The following is a 19,441-nucleotide window of genomic DNA, read 5'->3' as shown; positions in this document are numbered from 1 at the left end:
CAGACTAAAAATGGCATAGGAAGTGAGAGTGGCAGTAACTTCGTAGTGCTGCCATTTATTCTTACTGGGCATTTATTTTACCAGCGTGCTGCAGTAACACTACTAGTCTGCATATTTCTATTCTTTCTTTACTAGTACTACCAATGTGTCTGGCAATGCCACTATATAAAAACAGCCCCAGCCCTGAAAGATTTTTCTTCCAAGTAGCAGAAAGACAAAATGCTCTGGGAAACCCAGAACTGGAGAAGATATTTATAGAAGAGGTAACTTGTTTTCATTGTCCTTGTAATTAAGTTATACTCACTTCTGACAGACATCAATTGTGTTGTGGCTTTACTGCCAAGAATTAACAAAAATCAGTTCAAAAAGCTTCACGCAGGAATATTCTCTTCCCTGAAGAGCTGACAAAAGGGGAACACTTCAGTCACATCACTACCATGCTTCTCCCATGCAGAATAAGAAACTTTGGCTTTCAGGGCTATTTAGTCCCATTTCTACAGAGTAAATAGATCAGTAACTAATCCATAGGATGGAGAAGGAAAATAATGCCATGGAAAGATGAAAGAACTTCTATAACAAGAACGCAAGATTACTTTTGAACCTAGAGAAAGTGTACACTGTGTAAATTGTTCTCCTTCCTGAAGGATGGCTGTAGTCTTAGTTCCCAAGCTATACAGCATCCTCTGGTGTGCTCCCTCCGCTGACAGGCAGCATGATCAAGGAAAGAGGAACATAAACCACCCCTGCAAATGTGTAGTTGCCCCAGGCCTTACCACCACCTGTGAAGGTGGGGAAGCCGTGCTTCAGATGCAATCACAAGAGCTGTCCCCCTGTACCCATATCCATCCGTAAAACTATAAACAGTTGGCAAACTTCTCCTTCCCTCCTTTTTATTTAATCTAGGGTGCCGTGAATTAGACATCTTATTTCCCTTCTCTTTCATTGATGCATTTAAATTTTTAATTTAAAACAGCTCATATTTTAATAAACTAAAAATGCATTAACACTACCAAGACATACTACACTTTCCTACTTCTTAAAGGTCTATTGGCAGATCAATATATTTCACTTCATTTGTTTACATGATAATTTGATATAGGATGTGACTAGCAAAGAAAACACCAGAAAAATAAGACTATAGAAGAGACTGGGGGGGGGGGGGGGGGGGGGGGGCGGGGTGAAATTCACAGTAAATTTTAAAACATAGCATTATTATATTGAAATCAAAATATTCAATTGGCCTTCTTTTCTTCATGAGAATTTCTATTCTGTTTTAACACATACTGATTTACTGAAATGCAGTTAAATCTGGTTTAAAACTCTACCACATAGCCTACATAAATAGACCAATGTCTGAGCAGAATAAAAAAACAGATTGTTGAGAAGTGCCTAGAAGTCAGATCATACTAAGCTTACGTAACCTTATTCTTTATTAACAGATTTTTCAGAGTACACTGAAATTGCCTTATACATTAGTTCTATAAATAATTTTATATCATCACACAAAAATTGAAGTGTGTTTGAACAATCCTGTAAAATGAGCTTTCAACTTATAAAAACTTCAAAATTAATTGTTTAATATCAATTTGTGATAGGTGAATGAATTTAAAAGCACGTTAGATCCACCACACTAGCTTGCCTCTCTATGATTTGGAATATAAATGACATCCTAACAGAACTGCTGAAATACTATTGAGATATTAAGTTAGAGGAAGCATGCTGCTATCAGTGGAGTATGATGAAATAAATGAAGTGAGAATCAATAAAAGCAAACGTGAAATACAACATGACAGTTATAACATGATCAGCTTGAAGCACCTAATTCGGACTTTGAGAATTAAAGGCATAATCCTGAAGTACTACGGCTTAAAACAGTGAAGAAAGAGCCAGGTAATTGTCATTGAGTGAGATTCATTACTCAGGAATGGTTTTGATTTTACATGTACAACAATAATATTGTTCCCTTCTTAAAAGCAAAACCTGAAGCATTTTACTATTCATTAGATGGGAAAAGAAGGCTTGGATAGAGTTTCAAGGGTTGGGTTGTTTGGGATTTTTTAATAAAATCTAGCCCTTTAAGACAAAAAGCTACACACATCATTAGGATAAAACAAATTTACTAATTTCCCCAAACATTAAAAATTGTATGGCATGGCTTTAACCTCCTATCTTTATTTATACAATATGAAAATCATTACCAAACTAAATATAAATTATTTAAACACTGAAAATTTAAAGGCATTAAGCCTATGTATTTTTATCTATTTTATTTCACATTTTTTATTTTTCACATTTTTTTCAAAATGTGAAAAGGAAGTCATTTTTGATAAACAGTCATTCACATCATCCTTTGTAAACCATTCACTCAGCTGAAATCTGACTCAAGCGGACAAATAACCCCAAGATACCTTGTCCTTCCATATTTCATTTCCGTACCAGTGAAGAAACATTTCCTAAAATGTACTCTTCTCCTATTACTTGCGTCAGCCACGCAGCTCAAAACAAGCTAACACAAACTCTGCGAGCTGACTTGTCACTCCAGGTGAAAGTAGTACCTCTACGTTATCTGAAACCAGGTGCGTCAGCCTCTGAAGAAAGACATTATGCTGGTGTCCATTTCAATTAACCTGCCTGGCTTTATAAACATCCCTAGTTTCAGCCATCTGAACAGGTTGGTGCCCTTTTCCAAGCAGTGAGGGAAGCAATATGGCAAACAGGGCTATGTGAAAAAAGGATGATTCTTCTCATCTCTCCATCCCAATAACTCAGGAAGAAGATTACATGCAAGTTAAGCAAGTGAATAAATACACTAGAAGTGTTGCCTAATAAGATTAAAATCATTAAGGAAAAAGTACTATTTGATTAAAAGCAATTTTTGAACAATTACTTCATCCTCCCCTGATCTATTTTTACTTAAATAAAAAGAGATTGATCTTTGTGATTTTCAGAACAAAGAGTTAAGCACCCCACAAACATTCAAATTACCGCTGACCCTCTGTCCAAGGGGCAACAGCTTTAAGGCAGTCTTACAGTCATCTTCTCGTCCTCCCAGAATAAAAAGTTTCATAGCAACCTAACAGAACATGTTTACAGACATATGTAGTCGATTATTGTGCATTAATGTTTTGGCCTGCTTCATCTTTATTTGTTCCAAGCCGTCAGAAAAGAAGTATTTCAGATTTCAGTATCTGCAATGAAACATGTTCCTGTCTTAATTTAACTTCAAAAATGAGATATTCAAACAATATCAAATTTCCTATAATGTTAACACACCACCCAAGGCTCCAACTCTGAGTAATTTCATATTGCTCTGTAAGGCCGATTTGAGTGGTTTAAGGAGTACCGCTGGCAATTTAGTCACAGGAGGGTGTTTTGGTTTTAAAATACTTCTACATCACTTGCGTTAAAAAAAAGCATCTTAAAAGATGTCAGTACTGAGTAGTATTAACAATATACCTGGGCAGCATTTTATTTGTCCCCACGATCTCATTAACTTCCATTTAAAACATCCATTAGATGTCAAATAGAAAAGTCCAACAAGATAAGTATATTCTGTCCTCAACTGCAACAACCATGGATGCACGTGGAAAAACAGAGGACTGGAAAGAAAAGGAAGTCCCAGCAGATTAGCTTCTTTGCTACTCACTGGGGACTTCGTGTAGAAAATTCAAATAGAAATGACTGATTTCAAATCAGTCCTGCCTTTGAAGACCTGTTCTAATCCTAGAACGTCTAGGATTTTTCATAGATGCACATCTACATAAGTCTACTAATTCTATGCCTTAACATAATTTAACACAATCTATCCAGCATTCAGACTTTCTTGGTCCCACAATCCCTTTTAAGCCCTGTTTTACAATTGGTGACACTTCTTATCTTCCATTTCTCTGACACTACATGAGAGGGCAGGCATCACAGCAGGTAGTTTGGTAAATTCATACTCAGCTCTTTTAGAGCCCCTGGTTGAGCATGAAACAGTTCTAGTAATTTCTTACTCATTTTAATCAATTTATTCTACCACTTCTTCTGTTGATATCCTAGTCACAGTTCTTCAGCTTTAAAAAAGGGTGTGCAATGGGCACCGCTCCTCTATAGTGAATAGTAAAAACACATTAGCTATCCAGCTGACTATGCAAACTTCAAATCTACTTGTCCAAAGCAGGGCTTCAGTTTCACAGACACAGAGATGGTTTACCTCTCATTCTTGAATCCTTGCACACTAACGTGCCATGCCATTTTAAAAGCTGCTTTTTCCAGAGCTGCCCATGTTAAAATAGATCATTTCACTTACCTAACAGATGAAAAGTAATTACATGAAGTGAAAAGGATTTCATAGGCAAGTAGGTTATAACTTCTTATGATGAATTTTACCTACTGTGTGGTAGCACTACAAAGTGCTAAATGACCAGTAATCTGCAGTAATGAAAAGCATCTTACGAATCTCACTTGTAAGCATGCCTGTCCCTTGATAATGCAAAGCATGTGCATGAGAGAAATCAATAAATTGATCTGTACTTGGTGCTTCCATACAAGTGTGAAAACTCCTTGCCAGGTTTTGAGGATTTAATGTTTGTACAAATTAAAAGGAAAGGAGATCTTTTATAATAAATTACTAGCATGTTATGTCAGCCTGGTCACTGCAAGATGGCTCTGAATCATATTAAATTAAGATTAACCTGCTCCTCAAAGTGCTTCTGTTGCAAAGCTGCTTAGACAATTGACTGGACTGGGGTAGTAGTCTTGACCTTTTTGACCCTTCTAGGCTTCTACCAAATTGCTTCCAAGAAAACTCTGAGTGTTTTACTCCCTGTAATAAAGTCTGCAGCACCTTCTTAAACTGAACTAGTGATAATTACCACACTCTTATCACCAACCTCAGAGGCAGAAAAAACAGCAGACATACTAAATTAGTCCCACTTGACGAGTACAAATGAAACAGAGGGCATACTGATCACAGGACTAACCAAGGAAATTGGGAATCACTAAATTCCACCTAAGGAATAGTAAAGACTTAAAGACTGTCATCTAAAACAAGGTACACAAACTGTGCTTGCAGACCTGGTATTAATACAGGCTGCAAATACTAGTTATGCTCATCGATTTCATCATGTGTCTTTAATACATAAAGTTCCATCCTCCTTGACACTATATTACTAAAATACTACTTTTAAATGTTTCACTGCAAGTATTTTCTGAAGTGGAAAATTCCATTTTTATGAAGTTCAGCAGCACATACTTTTTTGCCCAGCAATGTATCTTGAAATATCGTAAAAATGTCTTAGAACAGCTTTCTTAAGCTCCATACTGAGTACCAAGTTCTATATTAAAAAGTATATCCCTTATCTTTCCCTCAAACAGGTTTACAATGTATAAAAAGAAATGTAATAAATATTATTAAGTCCCAAACAAATAAAATATTGTTTTCACACCAGACACTATCAGAACAATTAAAAAAATAAAAAACCTAAAATAAAATCTATTTAGCTCTGACACAGACTGATTTATATCAATAACCCACAGATACAAAGTGTAAAAGGACATACTACATTGTATCAAGTTCTCAAATAACTTTTTTCCTACTGTACATCTTAATCTTAAATAGCCAATTCTTTTCTTAAAATGAACAAAATGTACTATTGTGTAATGAGTCTGGAACACGTTCTCCAGATGTTACTGTTCAAAGACATTTAAATAAATCAGAACAAAATCCAGATCTTGCCAAACTGCTCTGGAAGAACCAGGCAAGCAAGCTGCAGAATTATCTGCTTAAATCCATCCACAAAGAAACAAGGTTAACCAACCTCCAGACTACCTAAGTTTTACTCAATCTATACACAACTGGTAGTTTTTTAACTCTGAATAAAATGTTCCACCCTCAGCTTAAGTCCACCACGTCAAAAATTCTGAACTACTTCATTCTACCACGTGCAATATGTTAAGAAGGACCAGCACCTACATAAGAGGAAGCACGGTGCTTCTCCAACAAGCTTGCAGTCTGCTTCTGAAGCATCGAGCTAACATTTTCTATCTGTTTATACAATAAAACCCTAACACTTACTTCTTATGCTACTTTAGGCTGAGGTTTTCTCCTCTTTATAATAGCATATTGCTATGTTCTTAAAGCATGCAAAAGACTCCATGATTATTGATTAAAAAACTCACATAAAAACCCCAGAGTGTCTCCCCACCTGTTGAAGTAATACCCAGCCACTAGTAGCTTCTGGGAGGCAGAACACATTACCTTAATACACTGCATTACAGGCCCCAACCAACCCATCCAAACTGTGTTCTTGTACTTCTTGCCCTTGCACTGTAATGCTTGGCACCACGAGAACAGACCCAGAACCTCCATTGACAGATCTCTGCTCCCTCGTCAGTAACATGCTGTGAAGTCTCCACAATAAACAATTTCCTGAAATCACTAACAAAAAAGCATTACAATATAAACATTTTAATGCATTTTATGGATTTTGGAGGCAAATGATTAGAATTTTTTTAAAAAACACACTATATCTACCTCTATTCGCTCAGCTTCAAAAGGTTCTCCCGTTATTTCATGCTACTAAAAGCCGTCAGGAAATTAAGCAATTTTTGTAAGCGTATCCAATCCTTAGCCAAGAAACTTCACCAATTACCATAACAACCTGGGGACAACCTTATCTTCTCACCCATGTTTTCCCTCATAGGCATTTCACTTAACACAGAACTTGCCTTCAGGAGTTTTCTACAGCTCAAGCTCATAAAATAATACTGTGTTCAAGTAAATACTTCTCTTCAGAGAATGACTACCACAACTTTAGAAAAGCTGGTGTCCCTTGGGCATGGCTAGGTACTGCCATCTTCTGGCCAAATAAACAAAAACCCCCGAGTTATTTTACTAGCCTATAAACAAATGACTCATTTACTGAGAATGAAGTGTTCCCTGAAAACTCACACAGGTGTTTACACCGTGGACACAAGCTCTACAGAATAACAACCAGGGATTACAGTGGATCAGACATTGGAAATAAACATTATCGCAGCAAGACAAGCTAGCATTATCATGAGATGTATCAACAGAAAGCTGTAAGCAATCAGGTTTTACTCAGTAAGACCCAGAGTAACGTATCCAGTTTTGGATAGCTCATATCCTTCAGTTAGAGCAACCACAGTCCAGAGAAAACCGATCAAGAAGAAAAAGCTTCAAACCATAAGAATAATCCTGCACTGGGACCGTGTGTGTAGGTAAGCCAGGGAATCTCCATCACTGAAGGCTAAGAACAGCCTTTGCCAGCTGATCTGTCCCAAATCATAGGCTGTGCTTCAGAGATCTAATTCTGTGAGGCAGGCAGAAAGTACAGGAAAACAAATATGGAAGTGATAAATAAAATCATTTTTAAAGCATCCAGCTGATTGCTAATGTGGCTAGGTCATCCTGACATAAGGATGTTATTTTCTTGCTATAACTGTGGTTTCATATGCAGTTCAGTCACTTGCTTTTTGATGTGTTTGAAATTTTCCACAAGGGAAATCTTTGATTCAACTCCCCCCACCCTCACGAGATTCAATACAAGTGTTATTTCTTCTCTTGATTTTCCTTTTCTTCTGTGATTTTCCAATTTGCAAGAAAATATCCTGGACTGATTGAACAGACACTAATTACTGTTTACAATCTGTTCCCCATTCCTTTCACACTTTTTTTTTTTAATATGGTTTGGAAGCAAAAAAAAAAAATCCTACTAATGTTACACTTCTAGCTGCACCAAAATAATAAAACATAGGAAGGATTTATAAAACAAGCCTATATGCTTGAGCAGAATAGGGCAAGAAAAGTTACATGTGCGTACTTATTGCACCGTTTCTACTTCACGTGAGGAAAGCTATTCTAGCTATGAAAAATGAGTAAGGAGGAAAAAATTGAAGCTGCTTATTCCTCGTTTACTACTTTCTGCATGTATGAACATCTCTAGCCATGTATGTAATTCAGAATTACCTGAAAGGAAATGATCTGGGATTGATTTTGCTTTATCCTACACATAGGAGTGACACACAGTTGTTCGTGCTGAGTTTCACTTTATCAAGTTGTCCATCCAGAAAAGAAGCAGTTACTGGCTGCACAGCAGTACAATAGAAAGGACTTAGGGACTAAAGCATGCCACAAACTGACAGTCAACACCACACTGCTAATAAAGGCAGCAAACATCACTCCAGAACATATTAGCAATGTTACACAGAAACCTTATGAAAAGCATTTTGTACTAATTGACTTTGTATGAGAGTACCATAAGCTGCTGTGGGCAGTACATCTCTGTAAGCACTGACAAACAAAAAGAGGAGGACAGCAATAACAGAGAGCAAACAGAACAGCTAAAAGAAACCAGAACAGACAAAAATAAAAGCCATGAGTGAAAGACCCTCCAACCAGTGATGGGACATGAATCCAGAAAGAAGGAAACCTATATTCCTCTTGCTCACCCTGCTACAACACAGAGGATCCCAGACAGTGACAAATTAATCACATGAGCAAAAGACAAATTCATTCCAAAACATTTCAAAACAACTGCTGACAAAACCATTTCTGCTGCACCTCCACAGAGATCAGCTTTGATATCTCAGTCAACTCTTTTGGGAGTACGTTCAGAACTCCTGAGGGACAGAACTGAGGCCAAGTCTCTTCTATCCTGGGCAAGCACTCATTTCTGGTGGGAGACACTACAGTGGCATCCTCCAGGAACTAAGAGAATCTTTGAAATAAAAATTCCCATTCAAAGTGTTCACATTCTACCCGTATTTCCAAATAGTTGCAAGTCAACTAAAATGTCATTATTCAAGAATTCCCTACTGAAAAGTTTAAAAAAAAACCTCATTTACACTACTTTTTCAGTCCAAAAATAATTTACAATAGCTCAAAAACTTAGAAGGTAATCTAATCAGGCATCCAAATATTAGGAATCTAACTTAAGCAGTCACCTAGACTCCCCTGGTGGCAAACAGAAAGACATGCCATGAAAGAGAAATGCAGGCTGCTGTGTGACAGAAGATCAAGCAAGTAAGTTTGCAGACGACACCAAGTTGGGCGGGAGTGTTGATCTGCTCGAGGGTAGGAAGGCTCTGCAGAGGGACCTGGACAGGCTGGATCGATGGGCCCAGGCCAACTGTATGAGGTTCAACAAGGCCAAGTGCCGGGTCCTGCACTTCAGCTACAACAACCCCATGCAATGCTACAGGCTTGGGGAAGAGTGGCTGGAAAGCTGCCTGTCGGAAAAGGACCTGGGGGTGCTGGTCGACAGCCGGCTGAATATGAGCCAGCAGTGTGCCCAGGTGGCCAAGAAGGCCAATAGCATCCTGGCTTGTATCAGAAATAGTGTGGCCAGCAGGAGCAGGGAAGTGATCGTCCCCCCTGTACTCGGCACTGGTGAGGCCACACCTCAAATACTGTGTTCAGTTTTGGGCCCCTCACTACAAGAAGGACATCGAGGTGCTGGAGCGTGTCCAGAGAAGGGCAACAAAGCTGGTGAAGGGTCTAGAGCACAAGTCTTATGAGGAGCGGCTGAGGGAACTGGGGTTGTTTAGCCTGGAGAAAAGGAGGCTGAGGGGAGACCTCATCGCTCTCTACAACTACCTGAAAGGAGGTTGTAGCGAGGTGGGTGTCGGTCTCTTCTCCCATGTAACAAGTGATAGGACAGGAGGAAATGGCCTCAAATTGTGCCAGGGGAGGTTTAGATCGGATATTAGGAAGAATTTCTTCACTGAAAGGGTTGTCAAGCATTGGAAGAGGCTGTCCAGGGAAGTGGTTGAGTCACCATCCCTGGAGGTATTTAAAAGACATATAGACATGGTGCTTAGGGACATGGTTTAGTGGTGGACTTCACAGTGCTAGGTTAACGGTTGGACTCGATGATCTTAAGGGTCTTCTCCAACCTAAATTATTCTGTGATTCTATGAACATAGTTGGTCTTGAATACTCTTGAATAGGCAGCACAAATTATCTGCTAGAACTGATATGGAACCTGGAGGAAGCCTGAACTACTTGCTTATATCAGATCCAGCTTTTAAATAGTGCATTTGCCAAGATTAATCCTACACACATAATATTTAGACTAAAACTTCCCTTACTAAGGATCACATTTTTTCCAATTTCATATTAAAAACCTATTTATGTTGGGTACTGACACATGGATACACTGCATCCATACCAAACTCATAGCTGGCTTTGGAGAAGACTGACGATACTACTAGACACCTTTCTAATTTCTTTAAAGACTTATTCCAAAAATATCACAGAATCACAGAAGTGATTCTTTGAACTTTTAAAATCCTCCAGCACCCTTTGCCTCATGCAACGTCTGGAGCTGTAAAACCTTTAGCAACAGTGCCTATCATTTGTATAATTCACCATTAACTTGCTTAACACTGAACTTATTTATATGTGAAGGTGTTTTACATTATTTGTTTCAGAATCCTACTAGCTACCTGTTTTCAGGCCATCACATCGGAATTACCTTATTCTCTAGAGGTCAGTGATCACCAATACTTCCATTTTTATTCTAATGTGTGAGAGCACTCCCTATAAGCAAGCTCTCATTCCTCTAATTAAATAGAACCTCTTTCCAGTCCAATAACGACCTCTTTCTCCTACCCAAATTCATCATTCACAAAAAGTTCCATCTTACAGGCACTGGTTTAATGCGCCTCCCTTGCCTCACACAACTCCAGAAACATATTTTCTCTTCCCAACATCCTTCTTTCATTCAGACATTGATCAAACGTGATTGCACTTAACCTGCTAGCTCCTGAAGCCACTGTGACCCTCTGCAAGTTGGTCGTCGGGAGAAAGGGATTTTTCACGTTTTCACCTGCTGACCATCTCTCTTCCAACTCCCTTAACCTCTGCTAGGTGGATAATTCAAGACTACTTTCAGAAGACTACACTCAATTTTTTTTTTTTTACTCCAGTCTTTCAGATACATTAACAGGAACTTGAAAAGCTCTAACGAGCTCTAATTAGACATCACATATACCAAGGAAAGCAGTCCCTAAAGCGAACAGCAATCTGCTTAGTTAAAGAGACATAAGGCTCAAACACTACTCCTGTTCTAAAGGGAAATTGCTAGTTCCCTGGCTATCCAAACTTGCATGAAATCTTAGCAACAGAAAAAGTAAATTCTGGTCTTTCACATTTCCTTACTAGGTCAACTTTTTCTCTCTATAGTGCAAACCTTTTGGCAAGCATAACAACTTTCCAGCTTTTGAGTGAAACATAACTTACTGAAACATATTCACCAAACACATACACACAAAGGCACGCATCTGTGCGAGACATCTGCATGTAACTGATAAGACCTACAAACAGCTGTAGTATTGGAAAGCCTGTACATAAATTTGTTAGCACAGAGACAAGAATTACTAAAGATGTATATTACTTTTTGAGATGACAACAAACATGGGCAATAACTCAATCTAAGATTCTAATGTTATAAATGTCTTCAATTCTTCCAATTCTTCCGAGTTTGGTTTCTACCACCTACCCAAATCTCATCTATAAAAGTGAACACAAAAACCCAAAAAAACTCAGTCTCCCCAGAGCAGTGCTATGGGGAAAGACCTGCCAAGCCAATCTTACTTCTGTTGGATTCTCAGAGTTCTGAGCAAGGACTGATCCTATTCCACATTCTCAGAATATCAAGCTTTGAAATAGACAGAAGGCTCTTGATCCTTACCCTCGCTAAGGATAGACTTTTGGCATGGCAGTAAGTGCCCAAGAGAGCCTCCCTTCAAGCGTAGACCAGAATGGTGTTACAGACAAATCTCTACTGAGGCCGATGACTACACAGAGGCACTAGATAAGGAAGCCCTCAAGCCGTAAGTGTTTGGAGGACGGCAGAGAGAGTATTCAAGTATTATATATACTTCACTTCCCCTGTTTATAGACTCTCAAAATCTTCATTTTTGGCCACAGTAGGCTAGAAGGGTCTTTTTTTGGAGTTACCCAGAAAAAAAAACCCTGCTCTGGCATTCTTCTGAGTAGCCCTCCTTGCCAATCACTATTTCTGCTATTCTTGTTTCTCAGTCTTTACTTCTGTCCACTTTCTCTATTTTTACCTTACTCTCTGTTTTTTCCTCCCATTTCTTTACCTCCTGTCATCTAATCCCTACCTCTGATTGTCTCTGTATTTTTGTCATTTGGATGATACTGATCTTTACATGCTGCAACTTTATGTCACACTTCAGGCAGAGCTATAGGACACATGTATTCACACTCCAGGATCATTGTTTCAAATCCATCTGCAGACACAAAGACAAATATACAGCTATTTCATTCAGATAGCGTTTTCTTCAAAAGACCAAAATAATAATGTACTTCCCTTTTAAATAAAAAAATAACATTTGCACACATTACCTAGGCTACAAAAATACAGCAGTCAAGGAAGAAGGCTATCAATCATGCAGTTTACATCTTTGCTTTAGAGACAGGAAACATCTCCAGACAGCAGGACTATGGAACAGCAGACATTCATTACTTCAATAAAGATACTCTAGAGGTTAGAGTATGCAACCTCTGCAAAATGGTGACAGTCCAAAAACTGGCAAGGGGTGATAGGGAAAGAGACAAGAAATAAAACAAGAATATGCCTTCCAGTGTGCAAGACCAGAGGGAGGGGACAAAGGAAAAAAAACTGTACAAGACTTATTTCACTTCCCTTATCTAAAAGGAACTCTCTACATAAAAATTTCAGGGAGTCTCCTCATTTGCAGGGCAGAGGATTATACAGCAACAGATTTCTAAGCATTCAGTTCATGCAAAACTTACTAACACCAATACAGAATCATGAGCAGCAAAGCAATGCCAGAAAACTGGAATCGCCTATTTCAGATGTTGACGTAAGATGTATAGAAACAAACATACCATCCTAAGTCATAGCTATCATGGAAAAGAAACTTCCACATACTGACTTTTTTACATATGATTCCTCAATTAAAAATTTTCAAACAAAATTTTGTAGCATGTCAAAAATTCATCCAATCAAAAATTAGGTTTTATTTCCTTACAAAGTCAATGAGCTTGACTTCTTTCACTTACTAGTATAGGCCTCTAGCTGTGTTTGTATTACAACATTACTCTACACTCAGGCTTAAATGGCTTTCCTGGCAAAAAAAGGTTTTAGATTTGATGACACATTTATTCTAAAAGCAAATTTCTTCTCCTTCTCTCCAGAGAGACTTCAGTAACAGTCTGGATAGCAACCAGCATCTGTATAGTACTACTACTGAGTATATCCTACTATATTATCAGGTGATATTTAGACCTTGACCTCTATAAAAGTGCTTAAAAAGGAACTATCAATTTGTATGAAAATAACTAGTTATAGGCATAGACTGCCACCTAGTGATTTTGATTATCTATGGAAAAAAAATAAACCAGACAAAGAAAAAACCAAACAACCTCCCTCTTCCAGGAGAGGAGAAAAAACACATTCAATTCCTTCATATTTTACATCAACATATAGAAACAACCTCACATTATATCACTTGTAGCTCTTATTATTATGTTGATGGTAAATGTAGGAGGGCAATGGGGAAAGAAGAGTCAGTAAGTGAATGTAATCTTCCTTGTACAGGTAAGATCCATGAGGATGCTTGTTCGCTGATTCTGTCCGGGATTCCTCCTTGTTTTACATGGACTCTAGCCTTCGCATAAAACAAGCAGAGCATCCAGAACTTATTTAATCTCCAAGACAACACTGACAGACAGCCACACCCCTCTCAAAATTTTGGATTCCTTCAATTTTTGCGCTTTCAGTCGTTCCTGGTTCTCCTCAGCATTGTAACTATATTTTCAGTACGTCCTGTAGTTCATCTTTGCCGTTCCCTCTTCAGCCACTGCCTGTTTTCTATAGGATTTCACTATTAGTGAAGAAAGAAGCCAGAAGTTACCTGTATCATCTTAACCGCCTTACAAGGTTGAATTATCATTATGTGAATGACTCCTAAATTCACCTTTTATCTTCAGACTTCTCTTTCTGCCCAAACTCGTATTTCAGATATTGCCTTCATTTACTTAAAGGCACCTCAGCAGCAGCATGAAGAACTCATTTATTTTTCCTGTCAAACCTTCTCCACCCTCTTCTTTCTCAATCACTATCAACATCTTCAGTTCACTTCTCACCTAGACCTAAATCTCAGAATCTGCAAGATAAATGGATCTTAGGAAGATCTTTCTATAATGAATCTGTAAGACAAACTTGGCGGTTTTTTAAGCAGGAAAACAGCAAAAAGCTTTTCAAATTTCTCCTTCTCTTCCAGCTAACACACTTTTCCTCTAGCAAATGCAATCTTTGCAACGCTCTGAATGAATGTGGAGAGTTTCCTACCTTGTTAATTTGATCTCACCAGCACTTTATGTACCCACCCATTTTATTTTACAATCACATGAAACAAGAGCACTACTTAGTTTTTCCTTATCAAATCTATCCTCTTATTCACCATAAAGATGTCAGTACCCTTTTTGATCAAATGGCAATACTAGCTTTCATTAGCCCTTGTTCAATGTTCATACAAGTACTTCCACAATTTCTCATGTTGCCTCTCATGCTTTAAAGGAGTTCTTTTCAAACATTCCCAAAGTCACGTCATATCTTCCTCAAAAATCTCATTAAAAATCTTTGTTGTTATACCCATAAAATACATCTGGTTCTAGCTAGGCTGCTGATGTGCTGTGACTGCTGCTTATCATACTGACTAACACAGTGTAAATAGTTCTTTGCACCCCCTCATCAGTACCCACCTCAGCAGTACCCCTGCACTGTGGGGCAGAGGCTATCACAGAGTCTTTGAACAGCACTGGCACTTCTGAATACACCATCAATAAAATGCTACTACAAGAATTAAATAATGCCTTTCCTTCATTCCAATATTACATGACTTTCTTACATCAAAGAAAACCAACAAGTGACTGTCAAAGCAACACCCTAACAATATAAAATTTGCTCCTTTTGTCTTTTAAACTGGAGATGTTCACTAAAAAACAAGAAGGTTGCTTATGGAGCCATCTGCTGCTGTTGCTTATTTCCCAAATGAAGTCTTCTGTTGCCCATGTTTCCGGCAACAGACTGCTGTCTCAGAGGCTTCATTTTCACATGAAGTCTAGTAAACAGAGTTAACATATCACACCAGAGCACTCTAACTCAACCTCAACGTGCAGCACTAAAGATCATTGCTAATAAAAGTCCTATCCAAACTATTTGAACATTAATGTATAAACCAGAGAGTGAGAAGACATCCACATAATAATTGAAGCAGAGAAACAAGACAACAAAATATGGTTATGTTTCTAAAACTTCTTAAAAGTATAGTCTTCCTCTCCCTTTTTTGGTTCACTCCAAAAAAGTGGATCTTGGTGATCTCCTCCAAGATGGCAGTAACTCATCTCCTCCAGATGAGGAAAATGAAGTAGATTTAATCACTGGCTGCAAGTGGTCCCAGTCATCCTGGTGCCTTGAAGAAAGTAAGCTGCTGAAACTTAACATTTTATAACCTCTTATTCTGTTTAATAGCCCAGTGGGGGAGACAGCAACTGCCAAATTAAAAGCTATCAGGTTACTGTATCCACAACCAGTTTCCAAGACCTGTAAACTGCTATGTACTACCTAGCCTGCCATACGTGGAAACATTGATTCTTTTTTTAGCATTCCAGTAACAGTACTTCTCACAGCAAAATGGGTACTTAATGAAACGACACCAAATGGATAACCAAAGAAGAAACTTAATTGGAAGAACAGTGAAGGACTTTGAAAAGCCATCCAGATTTTCCAACCAGGTATCACTAACTAGGTGGCTAAATTCTATCCATCAAGAACTGTGAACGTGACACATATGCTTGTGCAACAACATACGGTCTGAAAGAAAGTCTTTTCCTTCCCCCCACCTTTCTTAGAAGCCATTGATACTCAGCTGTAGGAGTCTGTCCCCCAGAAATAGTAGAACTAAGTTTCTTCCAAAATAAACACAATACACGGATTAATTTAAATCACAGATCACACAATACATTTTTAAAAGCTGCTGCAAGTTTAAAAGAAATTCCCTATTTAAAACTTACTTAAAAAATAAGTTTTCAATAAAAATTAAAAAGTTCCTTCAAGTAACTATTTTTCCTTGTCCACTGAACTCACCTCAACTGTCTGAGGTACGAGATTATCAAGTACCATCGTATTTTTCATATACTTTTGCAAACCTGTTTTTCCTATCTAGTGATAAAGGCTACTTCTAAGATTCTTTGAGACAAAGGTTGTACCATTCCTCTGAATGCCTTCACATGAGTCTCCCAAACAAGTAAACCAATCGCATTCTAGATGAAGCACAAGCATAGCCATAACACACCATTTCTATATTGGCTTTCCAGGCCATGCTAGAAAATACTATATTTAACAAAGAGTTTAAATCCATTTTAATGTAATTCCTTCACAGTTCTTGACCGACAGATAGGACCAAAATGCATCACCATGTATTGTTGCTAAGAGGCTTTAATTTGATTACAGCAATTAAATGGGGCCACCATGATGAATATCTGGTCCAATTGCAGTTTTAAAAAATGAAGTTATTTTGATAAAGTTAGTTGAAGAAATAGAAGACTCCTGAAATTATGTCAGCAAGTTTCGAAAGCTTTGAAAGCTTACATAAACGGTAACACGTTCAAAATTTTTCTATTTCCAAGGACAGAAAGGAAAACAGAAGTCCATTTACAAGGCTTCTCTCCCACGTGTACTTCTCTTCTCCCACAAACCATAGAGGGGTACAAAAGAAAAGAGATGCTAATACGAAAATAATGTCAGATTTAAAAGTTAACTTACCATATTTGTCTCGCAAGCCAACTGTACACCTGAAGACTCCACCAAAGGCCACATCTTCACCAAATACTACTGAAAAATAATAAAGTAGAGGAGGCTAATGTTACTCCAATGCATCTTATTTTTAATGAATGTGTTTCAAAGGTTTTTATGAGACACTAACATAAGTAGCACCTAACATTTCATTTTACTTCAAGCTTTATCTAGACATTTATTTATCTAAGCGTTTCTCATGCACAGCCTAACTATAACAAATGAAGAACCAAGGTTAATGAGGAATCGGTACAGCAACACAACTATGTCTCAAAGCAGAATTCATGAAACTGATTCAGCTATGCTTTCATTAAACCATCTATTTATTTTTCTGAAATATTCTATAATATCACCATATCTATATCTAAATGAATAAAAGCAATTCCAAGAAACAATTACATTCAACCACTGAAGAGTCACTGAAGTTGTGTGTTCTGCTTCAACTGGTAACCATTGGCATTCTTTATCCACAGATTTCAGTAAATGTAGTGTTTTGAAAAATGTCAAATTGAAGTTTTCTTCAAAATACCAATCCAACATGAAATTTCAAACCTTCTCCAAACATACTTGCCAGATCCCTGAAGAGTGACTTCAGAGGAACTCCTCTACAGAAAAGATGGGTATCTAATAACCAGGACAACTCTCAGTATTCAACACTACTATCCACTACTATCCAGTGTGGGTGATGTAGCCAGTAAAGTTTTATCACTAAAAGTAATTGCCTTTAAAAATTAGCTTCATATCAACTAGTCTGGGGGGGCGGTGTTTCTTTGAATTTATGGAATGATGACGTCTAATTTCTCTTAAAACAGTTTTGTTATTTAATTCACAGAAATAAGTATTGCCTATTTCAATTTTTTTAAGCATGTAAGAGATGTGCAGCAGTATCACCAACAGCAGCTTGCATGAATGGGGGTCAGTTCTGATAACTCCCAAATTCCTCAATACTCTCCATATTCTAAAGGATATGAGATATGATAATGAGTTAGCCTCCTTGCCTTTCAAATATTATTTTTATTTAAATAAAATACATTTCTGATTGGAAGCACTAAAAAGGATTAACACACTTCTGACAATCATATTAATGACAGCACTTAAAGAAAAATAACCTGTATAATAATGTAAAACCCATGCAGTCTTGGAGTACATGGTTGAAGTATGTCCCCAAGATCATCTCTCTAGTTCATTTTTAATATTAATTTGTTTGCTTTCTTATGTACTTAAAATCTTTGTAAGGCCTTTCCATTACCATATGGCTACTCACTTTTGAGCCAGCTGGCACAAAAAAATCCCATTTAATGCTGGTATCAGCAAACTTGCGTGGATTTACTCGTTCTGTTCAGCCACTGAAAATATTTTCCTGGACAGCTTCTAATTCTCAACAACACAAGTATGAGGATTTCCTCTACTTAAACAACAGTTGCTCAATTCCCATACAACTAAAAACATATGAAGGACATGCTTTCTATTGCAAGAAGTGCTAATTAATTCCGTAAGTAGAGTGATACTGACAACTCACACGTCTGGACTGTAGAACTCCAACATGGTCTTGCAAAGGGCTTTGCAAAGATCCAGCCCTGCAAAACTGAGGAGCAAGACTGGAATCTTAGAGCGACTAAATGGCTGAAGACTATATATGAGTTCAGGTTCCTACTGGACTAACATTCTACTTATTTTTATATGGCTGATTCTACAGAAATGGCACTAAAATCTGTTCTTGGCACTAATTTACCCTCAGTTGTCTAAGTTTAATTTAAAAAAGGTGATTATAACACAGCTGTAGATTGAGAGGGAATGTATACAGGCATAGTACTGGACAGACAACATGGAATTTGTCCTAACAAATTAGACGATTAGTCAGACTTCAAGTAATTCAAGCAGTGCCAAAAAGTTACTAACACAAAAAAGAAAAACCAAAATTACACAAGATCATACAGCTTTTGCAGCTGTGTTCATGACATTAAACATCTCTTTCAAATATCTGACCATCTTCACACCTTTGTTATGACAACAGAAGCAACAGACCTCCTGTTATGTACAAGAATTAAAAGTGGAATAAATAGTTTTGTGCAAAAGAGTTTAGGATAAAATCAATTTTAAATCAAGCTATGATGAACTAGCTTCTTCAAAGTTATAGGTTAGCCAGACTGCAAAAGCCTAGAAAATCTTACATTGCCTATGCACAACAATGAACAGAAATCAGTAAAGCTGGAAAGGAATTTTGGAGGGCAGGGAAGGAGAGAAGGGAGAATGGACAGAGCAAGGAATATATAGCCTCTAAAAAATATCACTTTTTGAGCATAGAGAGTTGAAGGAATTAAAAACTAAGATTTACATTTTAAAAACTCCTTTACTTACTGGTGGGACTCAAACTGTCCTTAACTACAGTTCACATCAGTAATACCAGAAGCACGTTAAGCAATGTATCTTTCTGTCCCAACTTTCAAGCAAAATACACCCAGCTAATACAGAAGACACAACTGCACCTTAGATCACATAATCCATTAATAATCTGTTAATACAACACATTTTTAAGTTTTGTTTGAGATCAAAATGTAGAAATAATTTATTAGAAAACTTTAAAG

At 37.6% G+C, this 19,441-nt stretch overlaps 1 protein-coding gene across 2 annotated transcripts in view; it reads right to left on the bottom strand.

The window, feature by feature from the left end:
* Positions 1-19,441, bottom strand: part of BCKDHB (branched chain keto acid dehydrogenase E1 subunit beta) — a 134,779-nt gene that overhangs the window by 112,354 nt on the left and 2,984 nt on the right. The window contains exon 3 of one of the 2 annotated variants that reach the window (XM_076333130.1): positions 16,827-16,895. In XM_076333130.1, coding sequence (XP_076189245.1) covers positions 16,827-16,895 — 69 coding nt within the window. The remainder of the gene's footprint in view (positions 1-16,826; positions 16,896-19,441) is intronic. The other variant, XM_076333131.1, reaches the window with a different exon arrangement.

The sequence above is a fragment of the Aptenodytes patagonicus genome, chromosome 3, assembly GCF_965638725.1.
Source record: "Aptenodytes patagonicus chromosome 3, bAptPat1.pri.cur, whole genome shotgun sequence".
Lineage (NCBI taxonomy): Eukaryota > Metazoa > Chordata > Aves > Sphenisciformes > Spheniscidae > Aptenodytes > Aptenodytes patagonicus.
This window is presented reverse-complemented; position numbering and strand designations above follow the sequence as displayed.